Source organism: Aotus nancymaae, unplaced genomic scaffold (genome assembly GCF_030222135.1).
Source record: "Aotus nancymaae isolate 86718 unplaced genomic scaffold, 86718_ANA_hifiasm-v0.15.2.pri h1tg000002l, whole genome shotgun sequence".
Classification (NCBI taxonomy): Eukaryota; Metazoa; Chordata; class Mammalia; order Primates; family Aotidae; genus Aotus; species Aotus nancymaae.
In genome coordinates this window covers 13,902,968-13,920,643 of record NW_026988413.1, presented here as the reverse complement: position 1 = coordinate 13,920,643, position 17,676 = coordinate 13,902,968, and the positions used below count along the sequence as shown (strand labels likewise).

Below are 17,676 nucleotides of genomic sequence, written 5' to 3'. Positions count from 1 at the left end.
AGCATTCCGTTTTGAATACAGTAGCTTCAAGATGCCTGGGTTCTTATCTTAAATCTTCTCTAACTTCAGAGTTATCTTTAAAATGACACCTGTGATAAAATGGTCTTTAAGACTCTTTGCATGCTTAAAAGCTTTTAAGTAGCACCTTACATTTACACTGAACTTTAGCATTTGCAAGATACATTTTGATGCCTCATAAAGGGTATAGTACTCTTTTTATGTTGGTATTGCATGAACCATGCTTTCAGAAACATTTCTTCATTATCTGTGGTGTCAACCAAATGCTTAGCAGTTTAGAGGCAAAAGTTGAGAACTGAATGGTTTTCTAAAAAAACAAGAAATTAACAGACATACAATTTGTCTTTGTAAATTAGATACATTAATACATATTTATTAATGCAGTCAATATCTAACACTGTTTTTTTCTGCATTTGAAGATGTAATTGGTCTTTAAATCCATACTGTGGTCCCAGGAAATATGAGATTTTGTTGACATTTGTCACATAATTGGAGGGGAAATAAAAAGGTGCGAAATCCCATTAGTCTCCCAATCATCAGCCTTTCTGGGTGTGTTGAGGAATTAAGAATAATGTTTATGAGTTGCCAGAGTATAAGATGTGCATCCAAGGTACTATTAAAAGCTCTTTTGAACACAGTGAATTTCTGCCTCCGTAAATTATCAATGAGCCTAACTTTGAAAATCTTTGGTCATCTGCCATCTCTGTCCTTGGAATGACATTCTCTTAGTTGAGCCCTCATTTTATTTATAAAGTAATAATTACTTTTAATTTTCATAATAAAGCTGTTGCACGTTTGTATTGTATTTCTGATGAACAGCTTAATAACAGGCTCTTTGGAAATTAAAATTTTCTGTACATATCACTTAATACTCAGCCTTGTACCTCTTGTAAGGGTCAATGAAATTGGGAAATTATGCCAAAAAACTGCTATATTTTTCTTGAAGGATGGCAATGGCTTTCTGTTAGTAACTTTGGTTTTATTTTATTTTTACTATAAGAATTAACAAGTGTAGCTTTTTACAGAAAAATATTCTTGTTTCTAAAAAATAGAGTTATCATTATTCATATGATTAAAGTGAGTACCTTAGTTTGCCTGCTGGGGTAACATAGAGCACAGCTTATTGATTTTCTTCATTTTTATTTTTTTAGTCTCTCACCTATCTCTCTGATCTTTCTTCTTGTTCTGTTTTGGAGATTTATCTTTCTCTGTCCACCTCTCAAATATGGGTTACTCTTAAGATACTGTTCTCGACACTCCTTTTTTTCCTCTCTAAAACTGCTCTACTCTCTAACACTCTTATCCATTATCATGACTTTATCTGTTAAATCTATGCTTTGACCCTGATATCTCTAATGAACTACAAAACAACTTAATTCTTTATTGGACCAAGCCACCTAAATATCCATCATGCTCAAAATTATATTCTTTTTTTAGCCCTTGCTTTTAAATAATATCTTGCTCAGCTATTCCTCAGGTAATTGAATGAAAACACTTCATATACAGCCACACAAACCAGAAACCTGGGGAGCATCCCAGCTCTGCTTGGTTTCTCACCACACACCAAGTCACTGAATACCGATGATTATATTTCCTTCACATGTTCCATACCCATTCCCTCCAGCGTGTCCCCATGGTTACCATCTCAATTCAGGTACTCACTGTCACTTGAAAATGCAGACTCTACAGATAGCTGGGACTCACAGTCTCCAATCTCGTTCTTTTAAACAATCCTTCACATTAACCAAACATTAATCTTTGTAATAACATATCTTAGTCAAATCATTTTGCTTTTTATTTCCAATGAAGTCCAACAGAAGCTCATCTATGAGTCACTTTCCTATTATTATTATTATTATTATTATTATTATTATTATTATTATTGCTGTGCCCTCCTTATACCCTAAGGTGCAGCCTGGTATGTCTTTTTTTTCTTCTGGTTACTTTATTATTTTTACACAGTTATACAATTTTCACTGAAATCTCTTAACTCCTCCATGCAGTGAAAGCCTTCCCAAATTGGACCTAATTCCTTTGGTACCAACGGGAAAATAACTTATAATCTTTGAAATCTCCAGACTCAGATGTCTCTTCAGATATAATGGAATAGGTAAGGTCCAGCCTGGCATGTCTGCCTGAAGAGTGTCTAAACTTTCCATCCATGGGAAAGCCTTTCCCTATCCACTTTTAGAAGAATCTACCCCACCCTCTCATGGTGCCTGCTGTATACTGTGAACACGTGTATCCCAGGTCCTATACTGTTTATTTGCATGGCTCACTTGTAGACAGATTATATAAACTCTTGGAAGATGGAGACAGTATCTCACTAGTGTTTGCTTTTCCAGTGTCTAAGATGACCCCACACAGAGCAGATGCTCAGTAAATGTAAATTGAATGAGTGAATTAATAAATGAATAATTATTCAGTATATCTACACATGGATAATTGTGGATATAAAATATCCATATGTGGATAATATATAAATAATTGAAAGCATCTTGGCAAGATTTTATGTAGTCCTTCAGTTTTAGGTAATCAGTAAACTTGATCGAAACCTAGGATATGTCCTTTGAATGTTATTCCTAATGTAATGCCTTTCATTCCCCCATCCATCCATCCATCCATCCATCCATTCATCCATTCATCCATCCGTCCATCTGTCCATCAATTCATCCAGCAAGTGTAGTGGGCACTGTGCCAGCAACAGCACCTACTCAGAACCAAGGAAGCAGCCCTGCAGGGAGATGGGGTGGAGGCAGGAGTTAGAATATTATCCTGTTAACCCTTCACATAGATAACCACTTGCTCTGGCCATATCAGAAACGACTTTGATAAATGCTTGCCAGATTAGTGATGGCACTCTTTCTTGGCTTGCATCCAAAGGGAAACAGCCAGATTTTCCTGAGGAGCTTCAGGAAGTAAAACACTTAATGCCAGCTTTATTTTCCCTAAATCTAGTAAACACAGGGAAACAATCCTCTTTGAAATTGCAGTTGTAAACCTCATTTCCTAATTCATGCTTTTATGGATGTTCTCTAATCGTTTACTGAGCACCTGCATGCACAATGCACTCTGCACAAGTTGCAACATAAGAGAAAACCAAACATTGAAGAGAAAGTGGGGGAAAATATGCAAACTAAGTAAATTAGAAAGCATAACACAGAAAACATGGCTATGATCCTTACTCTAAAATAAAACGGCTAGTCATTCTGAAAAGCAACTTACTCGGTGGCTGCCCTTCTGATAGTAAAAATGTGGGTCTTGCAATCCACTGTCTGCATTTACACTAGTTCCCCGAACTGAATCTTTTTTTGCTTTACCATGGATTAAAGGATTTGACATAATGACTCTGAAAAACCTTGCTGATGAGTCAGCACCCTGTGTGCACCATAGTCCCCCTCCTTTGGTTAAGTGACTAATCGGAATCTGCATTTGCTCCTCAGCACACAGCTCATTGCCACAGCAGAGTCCAACGCAGGTACTGTCACAAGGGCATGACAGAAAATCAGACATGGGTCACAGAATTCATTCTCTTGGGATTTCCCCTTGGCCCAAAGATTCAGATGCTCCTCTTTGGGCTCTTCTCCCTGTTCTATATCTTCACCCTGCTGGGGAACGGGGCCATCCTGGGGCTCATCTGGCTGGACTCCAGACTGCACACCCCCATGTACTTCTTCCTCTCACACCTGGCCATCGTTGACATTTCATATGCTTCCAGCAATGTCCCCAAGATGCGGGCAAATCTTCTGAACAAGAGAAAAACAATCTCCTTTGTCCCATGCATCATGCAGACCTTTTTATACATGGCTTTTGCTCACACCGAGTGTCTCATCTTGGTAATGATGTCCTATGATCGGTACGTGGCCATCTGCCACCCTCTGCAATATTCTGTCATCATGAGATGGAGAGTGTGCATAGTCCTGGCTGTCACTTCCTGGGCATGTGGCTCCCTTCTGGCCCTGGTCCATGTGGTTCTCATCCTAAGACTGCCCTTTTGTGAGCCTCATGAAATCAACCACTTCTTCTGTGAAATCCTGTCTGTCCTCAGGCTGGCCTGTGCTGACAGCTGGCTCAACCAGGTGGTCATCTTTTCTGCTTCCGTGTTCATCCTGGTGGGGCCGCTCTGCCTGCTGCTGATCTCCTACTCATGCATCCTGGTGGCCATCCTGAGGATCCAGTCTGGGGAGGGTCACAGAAAGGCCTTCTCCACCTGCTCCTCCCACCTCTGCGTGGTGGGGCTCTTCTTTGGCAGTGCCATCGTCATGTACATGGCCCCAAAGTCCCGCCATCCTGATGTGCAGCAGAAGGTCCTTTCCCTGTTTTACAGCCTTTTCAACCCGATGCTGAACCCCCTGATCTACAGTCTGAGGAACACAGACGTCAAGGGCGCCCTGAAAAGAGTGTTGTGGAAACAGACATCAAGGTGAGAGATGCCAGGGAAAGTCTAGAGGGTTGAAGATTTGCTCCAAATGAGATTGGTAGGAATGATGATGTAAATACCTTACAGCCCCATCTCTTAGATTTCTGATATCAAGAATGTATATTGATTGGATTCTGTTCCTAAACATGGAGTACCATGCAGATCACAAAGCACATGCAGAAAGGCGCAGAGCCCACAGGCCACGAAGAGAAGAGTCATGTGGTGCATCACAGGAGCAGAGTACCAGCTCACAGCTGCCAGCTCACAGCCCTACCCAGGATCTGCTTTCTGTTCTTTTGAGACTTAGTTCTCTCAAATTTCCTCTTAAATTCCTCTATTATTTCCAACTCTTTTTGCCATAAGTATATACTGATAATCCCATGCCATATGCTACTATAAGAGTGCACTTGTAACAACACAGAATAATTACTGACCTTGGCTAAGCAGCCCTCTACTGGGAATGTAACAAGAACTAAAGTAGAGCCAATGCCTGGTCTGGAACCTAAAGCCTAAGGATGATGACATTAGTACTGGAAGTTCATTTAAATCACCCCAACAAATCCATTTCCGTAAAAAGCAAAGTTCAATTGTATAGATTTTTTTTTTTGTATAAAAGAGAAATATCAGGATCTTTGTTTCATTTCACTTAATTCTGGACCATTTAATTAGAAAGAGCTTGGAAATATTTTGCATTTAGAATAAATATGAAAGAAAATTGTTGGGGTAGTTACCTTTTTCGGAATTCACATTGCAAAGCCGAGTGTAGGTGACAATTTATCTTTATGGTAATTACATAAAGTATTGTAGGAGTAAGAAAATACCACAAAGGAAGAAAGCATCAAGGGAAACTGACAGCTTGATGTGACATTGTAAACCACCACTTAGAACCAAGAACATGACAGGTCCTGATAAAGATATTTAGGACCTTCAACAAAATTTCAAAGAGAAGCTACTCCAGGTGATATAAATCACATTTCCTGGACCCAAGTGGTCAGAATGACATGGACAAGTAATTTGTTTTATTTTAACACAAGTCTGAGTCCTAAATGATCAGCATAGTATAATAATATGATTTTTTTAACACATTGTGTATGGTACCTATTGGAATTCTCTCTTTTTTCTCTTAACCCTTGTAGTATTGTAGGCATTCAACTGTATGGCATGTGATGATATTACATTATCTGCTGCCTGTAGATTTTCTATTTTTACAATTTTAAAAATATATTCTTATCACTTCATCTGTTTCTTCTTCCATGAAAGAAAGGAGCAAGGGCGGAACTCTTTGCTCCTACTCTCTCTCCGAATGCACTATTTTCTTTTAAATTCTCAAAAAGCCTAGTTGCTAACTACTCTGCTTATCCATTCATCTCAGTTAAACATTCTGCTTCTGGTGATTGTCTTTGTTTTCACATCGCCATGCCCTGAGGATATTTTTTAGCCAGCAGAAATTCACAAACCTTGCTCTGCTCCTTTCAATGGAGAGAAATTTGAATAAAAAAAATAAATACTGGATCTAAATTTAACTATCAACCACTATGGAATTATTGTGTACGCTACTCTAAAGCTAGAAAGAGAAAACAGGCAATATTTTCACATAAAAAAGACTTTCTGACTATATCTGGCATGATTATTACATCCCTCAAAATATGTATACTTCATATTCTGCTTAAAACTTTAAAAAAAAAAGGGAAAGAGGAAACATATAGGATAATTACTCTCATATAAAACATAAGCCTAGATTTGGATTCAGAATTTTTTGCCTAGAGTAAAGTAGAAAAATCAGGGAACAGAATTCATCCAATGTCAGTTCTAAATGATTGGGAAAGAATAGGCCAAAAAGACGACACTTCTACAGAAAGTGACAAATGTAAGATGAATTATAAAGAAATGTTCTCTAGCAGGTCTGAATAGTGGCTCTGATTTTATGTGTGTGTGTGTGTGTGTGTGTGTGTGTGTGTGTATACACATATATATATACACACATATATATAACATTACAGAAAAAATGAGTATATGAGAAATTTCTATTAATTGTTTTCATATATGAGTTCTAGGATTTTAACAAAGTAATTACATTTTAGTGTTATGACCTCGTTACATATACATATTTTCAACATCAATCAGTTTTCAAAGGGCTGGGGGAAAGTGAAAGAAAGATGCGTTGCTTTAGGCTGCAAGTCCTACAGAGTACTTCACAAATGTTATCCGATTTATCTTGCATAAACATCACAATGGAGTCGCTATTATTTTCCCTGTTTAACAGATAAGTAAACAAAGTTCAGCATGATTTAATAACTTGTCCTATACTACGCAACCAGTAATAGAACTGAGTGTTATGGATTGTATTGATTGCAAACCCAAACTGCTTCTTATCATTTTTCTGCCCAAAACATTACAAATTTTAGCTCAAAAGGGGTTAGACTCAACATCCACATGATGGGGCAGAGTCTGGAAGAAAACAGAGTTTACAGTGTTATAGTCAAAGTCTTAACACCAGAAAGAATACATCCTGTAGCCAACCCATCTTTGGAGGATTCATTATCACCTTTGGGAAGAGTAGAAACTCTCACATTAGCAGAATAATTATTTTCCAATAGTAACTCCCTCCTAATTCCTGTCTGCAAAATCACGTGGCCTCATAAGGCATTGCCTCAAAGGGACAATCTGAATGAGAGACATCCTGCTGTTCTCAGTATCTCATCTTACCTGTGATTCTGGTCTTCTGTCTATCAAGTGTACCCATCTGTGTTCTTTCCCTTCCTGATGTGATGAATGCTTTTCCAGGAAGTATCGCCATCTCTCCTGTGTACAGATCTGTGATGGACCTACCTTACCAGTGCTCTAGGCTGCTAGGACTGAGAAACGGGGAACCCAGCACAGGAGCAAGCTGAGATGCTTGTTCTGTGAGATTCACATCTTGCTAAATAGGTCTGCTTCTAGGAATAATATGGCCTCCTCAATCCTGAGTTTTATTTTAGGTCAGATGTGGCTAACAATGTTTCAGCTAGGTACCTTATATAACTTTTGTGAATGCTAAATGAAATAATTTATGTCACTCTGTTTGAAGAGATGTATTTTTGTGAGAAGGATATAAGGACAATGAAAATGATCACATAGTAAAACTCAGAGCTGGTGAAATTCATGACCAAACAACTATAAAACTACAAAATTCAATTTTATTTTAATGATTCACAAATTATTATATTTACTGACCAATGGAAGCTTCTCAAAAAATCTCAGCTATTTGCATTTGCAAGTTTCTGTGCCTGTTTTTGTTTTTATTTGGTTAGCGATATCGGGGAAGGTCTCCGCCAAAGGAGGTTGAAGGTTAGTGTACAGGAGGTTGGGTATGAAATAGTGTTCATCGTTCCTGCTAGTAGACAAAATTTTAAGAAGAATCCTACATAAAATTTTACATTCGCTATATAGCTTCAATTCCAAAAGGATTCTTGAAATAACATCTAGATAAGAAATAATTAGTCCATAGATTTGTTACATTCACTCTCCTACCCACACACTAAGAATTCTCATCTGCTGTGTACCTAGAATAGCTCCTCTAGGAAATCTCAGGCTCCGTATGTAGAGATACAAACTCACCTTGGTGACACCTTGTTAGTTGGCTGAAATTTTGGCACTCTTAGTAGCCAACGTCTTATATTGGTCCCCTGGCCTTACTATTGCCCTGAATGCTAATGATATTAGGAAAGAAATGCATAAGTGAACAAATAAATGAGTTAACAGCCATAAATAATTTTCAAAATGACTGCCTTTTCATAGCCTGGAGAAAAGGAGGAAAAAAGCAGACAGGATAGTTGTCTTCATATTTTCCTTAGAGAATCTTGTAGAAGGCAAACATAGTCGTTTATTGCCTTCCCCAAAGTGGAGAAAAATATCCTAGAATCAAAAAGTAGGTTTATATAAAAGTGAAATTAAAATCAATAGGAGAAAGTAGTTTTGAACATTGTAAGTTATGGAACAATGAGGTCTTGTGAATTGGTGTGCAGCCTCACTATAAATAGAAACATAAAGGTTGAGTAAAATATAAATACGTTGAACAGGCATTTGTAATAGAGTCTTTCCAATGTCTCTTCAATCTTGAAAATTTAAGATTTCATAATAAACTTTTTCATTTTATTTTTTTAATGAGGGGAGGAGTTTAACTTAATTTTAAACAAATTTGTAATAATTTTAATATTTTTAAATGGTAACTCTAAGATAATCTTTTTTCTGTGTCAAAATCATATCTTGTTCTTCTGAGGATTCAGCAGAGTTATCAAAAGAAAATATGCAAGTAGAAAAAAATTGTTGTATAAGCTTCATACTTGTAGTTCTCTCACTTTTTCAATATACTTTAAGCTCTGGGGTACATGTGCAGAATGTGCAGGTGTGTTACATATATGCCATGATGGTTTGCTGCATCCATCCCCCTGCCATCAACATTAGGTATTTCTCCTAATGTTAGCTCTCCCCAATCCCCCCACCCGCCCTGCTATGCCTCCCCTACACCTACACCTCCCTACAGGCCCTGGTGTGTGATGTTTCCCTCCCTGTGTCCATGTGTTCTCATTGTTCAGTACCCACTTATGAGTGAGAACATGCGGTGTTTGGTTTTCTGTTCTTGTGTCAGTTTGCTGAGGATGATGATTTCCAGCTTCATCCATGTCCCTGCAAAGGACATGAACTCATCCTTTTTTATGGCTACATAGTATTCCATGGTATATATGTGCCACATTTTCTTTATCCAGTCTATCATTGATGGGCATTTGGATTGGTTCCAAGTCTTTGCCATTGTAAGCAGTGTCTCAGTAAGCATATATATGCATGTGTCTTTATAATTGAATGTTTTATAATCCTTTGGGTACATACCCAGTAATGGGATTGCTGGATCAAAAGGTTCTCTCACTTTAATTCCCACAATGCCATGACAACTTTATTTCTAGATATACATGGTTTTACATTTTAAAATATTAGCCTGATATTTAGTGATAGTAGCTCAATAACTTTTGCCTTAAACACAGGCACAGTGGCTTGCACATGTAATTCCAATGACTGAGGAGACTGAGGTGGGAGGATCTCTTGAGCCCAATAGTTTGAATCCAGTAGTATGAACATGCTATGCATTCCAGCCTGGGCTACAGAGTGAGACCCTGTCTCTGAAAACAAAATAAAACAAAACAACAAAACCCCACAGAGCAGTGACAGATAAACCACAAAGAGAGGAAAGGAAAAAGACAAAACCAGCTCCCAAGGCAAGATAAACATCTCTGTGGATCAGAAACAAAACATAAAATCAGATGTGTGAGTGATGCAGAAACCACGGGTTAGCTGACTGTGTTTGTAAGTTGGCCTGAGTGGAGATAGTTTCACTCTTGGGAACTAAAGATATTAAAGTGCTTCATGAAATAATGGGGAACTGAGGCTTAGCACCTTCCTTGAAAATAGGATATGGAGGAGGGTGGGAGGGACTGACTTCCTTTGCTTACTAATGGAGACACAAAAAATGCACTGTGCTGTACTGCTTCCCTATATAGCCTCAGGAAAACTGCGGGTTGAAGACTTCAGAGAACCCAGGCACTAAGCTACAACCAAATGTGGAAACCAGCCACCCACTCTTGGTGCTGGGATTCCCAATATACTCAGTCTCACTATAGGTAAATAATTCTAAACCATTAATGTAAGATCGAGGTCTGGATAGGAAGCCCAAAGAGCTGGGCCGAGACAACCCCTGAGCTTCTAGATGAGAGAAGAAGGAGAGAGAGATACAGAGAGAGAGAAATGGGGAGAGAACTGGGTCTTTGAATCTATTTTCAGAAGCTGCCAAGAGAAGCAGCCGAAAACATCAACAACTGGAAAATAAATTCACTTCTGATGATGTGCATTTTGTGCATTCATGAATGAACAATTGATAAATATTTATTTATTTTTAAAAACATAAAAGATTTCTTAAAGTTATGACAACTATTTTAGATGGCCAGGGATTAAGAAGAAAAATAATTTGAAAACGACAGACGGATCCCAAAAGAAACAATTACAGAGATTAGAAATAAAACATGCATTCCCTGAAATAAGGACTAAATCTTCTGAAATACAGAAAAAACCTCAAATAACAGGATAATTCTAGATGGAGCACATTAGGGGAAAAGATTGTGAAATAGAATATGGAATATACAATTTTCCCGAAATGCAACAGAGACTATTTTTTAAGAAAATGGAATAAAAAGCAAATAGACTCTAGACTCAGATATACTATCTATTTATCTTATAAGGATATAAAAATAATGATGAAAATGGGATAGGACATTATTGTTAAAATTTTTTTCCTGATGGATAAACACAAGAATTCTCAGAACAAAAGGTACTCTGAGTATCAAGCCACATAAATAAAAATAAATTCATATCTAGATATATTATAACAAAAGCGCAGAACATTAAGGAAGAACAAAAATAATAAAACCTTCAGAGAATAAGAGAATAGCTACAAAATAACAACAAATAAAAGTGGACTTCCCCTCAGCAAAACAGATGCTAGAAGGGAATATTCTAAAGGATGAGGAAAACTATTACTCTGCAATTTCACACTCAGTTAAACTATCATTCAAGAAAAAGAGAAAAATGAAAATGTTTTCAAATAAAATCTAAGGAAAATTACCTCCCTTTATTCAATAGAATTGTTAATAAATATAGTTGGATAGAAAAAAAGGGAAAACAGAATGAAAGTATATAGGGTACATGCTAAGCATGCAAATTGATAAGGTGTATTAGTGAATATTGTTGAATGTAAACAAAATATGAAAAATACTCTTAGCAGCCATAACAGGTTGATGTAAATGATACCAATGAATAATTAAATCATGGTAAATCTCTTGACTTGATTAGAAAGGTGAAAATGCTGAATAATTGTAGGCTGCATTAGAAAAATTTATAATTTGGTGTGTGTCAAAAATTTAAAGGTACACCACATTTACCAACTTTGAGTCCTTATCTCTGCTGCAGTTGTAGCAGCCAATAGGTCTGCCATCCACTCCTGAGTAGCTTCACCAGCCTTTCAGCCAGATACAAGGCTGTTGTCCTAGTGATTACAGCCACATGAGTCACTGGTCAGCTCAGTGGCTATCCCAACCTGTTTCCTGACTTCCATGATCTTCACCCAGGCACTGAGGGCTTGGCCAACACAAAGAGAGCAAGACATTGGAGAGAGGAGGGGAATGTGTTGGCGGAGGCACATAGCCAAGTGATGTGGTTGGACTTTGTGTCCCCACCCAAATCTCATCTTGAATTGCAATCCCCACAATCCCCGCTTGTCAAGGGAGAGACCAGGTGGAGGAAATTGAATGATGGGGGCAGTTTCCCCCATGCTATTATCATGATAGTGAGTGAGTTCTCATGAGATCTGATGGTTTTATAAGAGGTTCTTCCCCCTCCACTGGGCACTTCTCGTTTCTGCCACCTTGTGAAGAAGGTGCCTGCTTCCCCTTTGCCTCCACCATGATTGTAAGTCTCCTGAGGCCTCCCAGCCATACTGAATTGTGACTCAATTAAACCTCTTTCCCTTTATAAATTACCCAGCCTCAGGTAGTTATTAGTAGCAGTGTGAAAACAGACTAATACACCAAATAAGCTGATGAGCCTGGGGAACCTGAAGAGATAGCATAGGCCCATCAAGAAGAATATGGTGAGGAGGAGGGGGGATCCTGTTAGGAAAGAGCTAGAAATGATGAAAGAGAGAGTCAGAGTATTGGAGGAGGTAGAGAAAGGGGTGATGAGGAGGCAGAATAAGTGTATCTTTGAGGAGCTCCATTTTTCCTTTGAGAGCGTTCAATTTGTGATTCAGGAGTTTGCCTTTAATTTGACGATGTTGATTTTGTTAACCATGAGGACAATGATAATGACAATATTCAGCCCTTTTCTGTAGTGGATTATACAGTTAATGCTATCAAAAGCCTTCAAGTATAATGGGCCCAAATCAGAAGAAATTCATGATCCTAAAAGAAAATATAATGATCTCTATAGATCTGTTATATAAGCAGTAAAGTCTATCAGTGTAGCTTATGAAAATAGAGAAGATGAAAACAATGGAAACCAGGAGTAGTAGGAATTTTGGAAAGAATGAAAGTAAAGGCAAAGCCTAAGGAAGAGGAAAGGTGAAAATAAAAATGACCATAGGAGTGGTTCTTACCCGTGGCTGACCATTGGAGTCACCTGGAGTTATTCAGGCTCCTGCTGTATGGACACACACAGATAAATTGAATCCCAGTCTCTGGAGGTCAGGGGTGCAGTTGTCAGTGTTGGTTTTTTTTTGTTTTTTTTTTTTGAGACAGAGTTTTGCTCTTGTTGCCCAGGCTGGAGTACAATGGCGCTATCTCCACTCACCACAACCTCCCCCTCCCGGGTTCAGGCTATTCCCCTGCCTCAGCCTCCCAAGTAGCTGGGATTACAGGCACCCGCCACCACGCCTGGCTAATTTTGTATTTTTACACATCCAGGTCATGCTGATGCAAGAGATGGGCTCCCATGGCCTTGGGATGCTTTGTCCCTGTGGTTTTGCAGGGTATAGCCCCCCTCTTGGCTGTTTCCATGGAGGCACTGAGTGTCTGAGATTTTTCCAGGCACATGGTGCAAGCTGTCAACGGATCTACCATTCTGGGACCTGGAGGATGGTAGACATTTTCTACAGCTCCACTAGACAGTGCCCCAGTGGGGACTCTGTGTGGGGTTCCAACCTCACATTTCCCTTCCACACTTCCCTAGCAGAGGTTCTTCATGAGGCCCCACCCCTGCAGATTTTTGCCTGGACATCCAGGCATTTCTATACATCCTCTGAAACCCAGGTGGAGGTTCTCAAACCTCAATTCTTTTTGTGCACCCACAGGCTCAACACCATGTGTAAGCTCCCAAGGCTTGGGTCTTGTACTCTCCGAAACAATGGCTAAAGCTGTATGTTGGCCCTTTTAGCCATAGCTGAAGTTCAAGCAGCTGGGATGCAAGGCACTATGTCCCGAGGCCGCACAGAGCAGGGTGTCCCTGGGCCCAGCCCACAAAACCATTTTTCCCTCCTAGGTTTCTAGGCCTGTGATGGGAGGGGCCTCCATGAAGGTGTCTGACATGCCCTGGAGACATTTTCCCCATTGTTTTGGTGACTAACATTGAGATCCTCATTACTTATGTAAATTTCTGCAGTAGGCTTGAATTTCTCCCCAGAAAATGCTTTTTTCTTTTCTACTGGATTGTCACACTGCAAAATTTCCAAACTTTTATGCTCTGCTTCCCTTTTAAACATAAGTTCCAATTCCAAACCATATCTTTGTGAATACATAAAACTGAACGCTTCTAAAACACCCAAGTGACATCATAAATATTTTGCTGCTTAGAAAGTTCTTCCACTAGATACCCTAAGTCATCTCTCTCAAGTTCAGAGTTCCACAGATCTCTAGGGCAAAATGCCACCAGTCTCTTTGCTAAAGTATAGCAAGAGTTACCTTTATTCCAGTTCCCAACAAGTTCCTCATCTCCATCTGAGACTACCTCAGCTCAGACTTCATTGTTCATATAACTATCAGCATTTTGGTCATGGAACCAACCCAAATGCCTATCAATCAATGAGTGGATAAAGAAACTGTGGTATGAATATGCATATTTGTGAAAATACTGTATGGGTTCCATCTGCTGCCAAAACAAGTTAATCTATTTGGAAGGTTAGTAGGTGGGGATATTTCAGAGTTCCTGAAACTATGTTTATATATAGGTATATATATGGTATGTATATATATATGTGTGTGTGTGTGTGTGTGTGTGTGTGTGTATATATACACACACACATACACACACACCCCATACCCAACTATGGGTATGTGTATATACATGTACACGTGTGTGTGTATGTATGTATGTATATACCATACGAAACACACATATATATACACATACCACAGTTGGGTATGTGTGTGTGTGTGTGTGTGTATATGTGTGTGTGTGTGTTAATGGCATTTGCAGGAATTTGGATGAGATTGGAGACTATTATTCTCAGTGAAGTAACTCAGGAATGGAAAACCAGACCTCACTGATACATGGGAGCTAAGTGATGAGGATGAAAAGGCATAGAATGATACAATAAACTTTGGAGACTTGGGGGGAAGGGAGAAAAGGGGGTGAGGGATAAAAGACTACAAATAGGGTGCAGTGTATACTGCTCAGGTGATGGTTGCACAAAAATCTCACAAATCACCATTAAAGAACTTACTCATATAACCAAATACCACCTGTACCCCAATAACTTATGGAAAAATAAAAAATATTTGGAAAATATTACATAAAATTTCTTACACAGAAGTAGAAAATCCAAAAACTTTATGTTAAAAAAAATTGAATTGGTTACCAGAATTTTCTTCTAATCAAAGAAGACCATGCCATATAATTTTATTGGCAAATTTTACTGATCCTCAAGGAAAAGCTAATTTTCATACTATGTAAAACTTCTTGAGAATAGACAAAAGAAGGACAGCAATCTAGCTTGCTTTATAGGGCTAGTATAACAATGATAACAAAACTGGAAATGTACAGTAGAAGAAAAGTGATTTATTGAACAAATCTCAAAAATGAACATAAATGCAAATTGGCCTAAGCATTAGTAAACCAAGTTCAGCATTGCTATTATCAAACAAAATATATCTTTTTCTCATAAAATAGAATTTAAGGCAAAAAATATTATGAGACATATAGAAGTTTTTTATATTTATAAAATTAGAAACAGAAAAAGAGGAGATGTAATTTATGAGTTTATATATTTAATAAGTTGGACCATGAACAACATATGGGTAACCAGGGATTGTTTCTCTCTAGCAATCAGATGCCCTTGGGCATCAGTATCAGGAAGCAGCATCCTTCCAGAATATGAGAACACAATCTGGACACCAGACACCAACAAGCCTCTTACTGAACAGGTCTGATGGGGAAAAGCCCACTAAGACCTACTGCAGGTGAGCTCTCTCAAGGTAAATATAGTAAGTTTTTTACTTTCTTAGTTGGCAGTCATAAACATTAAAATAACTTTAATTTACCAAATTATACCCTGCCTCCTTTATATTTAAGTATAAGAATGGATTTAAGTAAAAGACTAAAAGAAAAATTTAAAGCACAAAGACACCATCAAATTGTCTCAGCTGTATTCCCTGAAATTATAAAATATGGTCAGTTCGTTTTTATTTCTTCATTCTCAGAAGACAGAGAAAATAGTAATAATCACAGACCTCAGGGATCATGGTCTTTCTCACTCCACCTCCCACTTCCCTTGTGTTCAAAATCATCATAAATTGAAGAACAAGGATTGCTTCTTGGTAAGAAGTGTCCTTCCTTGTTTGTGCTCTAGTTAAATCTTACAAAATAGGGTTTAACAAATCCCATTGGGTTGCCTTATTCTTCTTTCTGATGCCTTAACATGTTCCCCACAGCTTCTATAGTTCTTGCTACCTGGTCCTACTTTGGGAATTGTATTCCTGGTGGAGACTTGATGGAAAAAAATATAGAATACATGTTCAGGTTACACAGAAGATGAAACTCAGCCAACATTAAAGAGGATGGGAATACCATATGGGTTCCACCTGCCCCCAAAACAAGTTAATCTATTTGGAAGGTTAGTAGGTGGGGATATTTTGGAGTTTCTGAAACTAAAATAAGCTTGGGGAATCTGTAATATATGAAGAGGTCCTGGAAGTCATTGTATTGCTTCTTAAATTTCTGATCATGAACCCTACAGTGACCGAAGAAATTAACAGCAGCAACATCTTGACATGAACATTCTTCCAGGGAAAACTAGAGGGATAAGTACAGCGAGAGCCCCTTTCCCTTGGACAGGGGCAGATGGCAGTGTGCATGATGGGTCTTTATCCCTTCACTGCAACACACTTTCATAGCAGATGAAACCATGGTTGATCTAAGCAGAGAATACAGTCATCTCCTCTGAGAGATATCCAGCCTCCATTGGGGCACTTTCCCCCCCCAATAATCTTGGAATGAAAGAGTTTCAACACTAGCTCAGATGCTTTCTACTAATTTGTGAAGCTTTACCTAACTCATATCCAGCTTGTTTTCTCATTTTTAGTTGTTAAGCCTGATGTAAGTTATTATATTATCCAATCTTTATTTATTATATAATTTCAGATGGACTGTAATAAAAAATCATGATGCAAAATGTAATTCTTATTCATTAATGCCAAATTTCTGCAATTTATAGACTTAGCTACTAGACAAATTTAAAAGTTTTCTCTTTCAGATATACCTAATGTAGATAACTTATTTTGATACATTTGGTGTTGAATTTCTTGTTTAAATTGCAAGGTAAAATGGTTATTTGTGGAGGTTTGCTTGTAAAAGTTTCTATTGCCTCATGAAATTAAGTAGTGGTTTTACAGAACAATTGACTGCAAACTAGATTTATGTTACATAAGAAGAAGAGTAACCCGAAGGCTTTATTTTCGAACGTGAAATTCCTTTTTCTGAGTTATTTAAACATGAGAATTATCAAATTTGTGAGTCCCTTTTTTCCTAAATTTTTGTGGGTACATAGTAGGTGTACATACTTATGGGTATATGAGATGTTCTGATACAGGGATGCAATGTAAAATAAGCACATCGTGGGGAATGAGGTACCCAGCCCCTCAAGCATTTACCCTCTAAGTTACTAACAATCCAATTATACTCTTTAAGTTATTTAAAAATGTACAATGAAGTTATTATTGACTATAGTCACCCTATTTTGCTAACAAATTGTAGGTCTTATTCATTCTTCCTAATTTTTTTTTGTACACATTAATGATCCCCACCTCTTCTCAATACCCCTGCTACCCTTTCCAGCCTCTGGTAACCATCCTTCTACTCTCTGTGTCCATGAGTTCAAATGTTTTGATTTTTAGTTTCCATAAATAAGTGAGAACATATGATGTTTGTTGTTCTGTGCCTGGCTTATTTAATTTAACATAATGATCTCCATTTCCATCCATGTTGTTGCAAATGACTAGATCTCATTCTTTTTTGTGGATGAATAGTGAGTGCTACATTGTGTATAGGTACCACATTTTCTTTATCCATTCATCTGTTGATGGACACTTAGGTTGTTTCCAATTATCAGCTATTGTAAACAGTGCTGCAACAAACATAGGAGTGCAGATATCTCTTTGATATACTGATTTTCTTTCTTTTACTGACATATTTGTGAGTCTTTTTAACAGTCTTATCAATCCAACCAG

At 38.0% G+C, this 17,676-nt stretch overlaps 2 protein-coding genes across 4 annotated transcripts in view; one reads left to right on the top strand and one right to left on the bottom strand.

Moving 5' to 3' along the window:
• LOC105713772 (olfactory receptor 2A14) overlaps positions 1-17,676 on the bottom strand; it is a 92,331-nt gene that overhangs the window by 14,662 nt on the left and 59,993 nt on the right. The window lies entirely within an intron of this gene.
• On the top strand, positions 3,513-4,445 carry LOC105713771 (olfactory receptor 2A5). The gene has a single exon (XM_012447574.2). The coding sequence runs from the start codon at positions 3,513-3,515 to the stop codon at positions 4,443-4,445; it is 933 nt and encodes a 310-aa protein (XP_012302997.2).

Bases quoted from the DNA above. Each gene is read 5' to 3' on its own strand.
- LOC105713771 (XM_012447574.2), top strand. From the start codon at position 3,513: ATGACAGAAAATCAGACATGGGTCACAGAATTCATTCTCTTGGGATTT.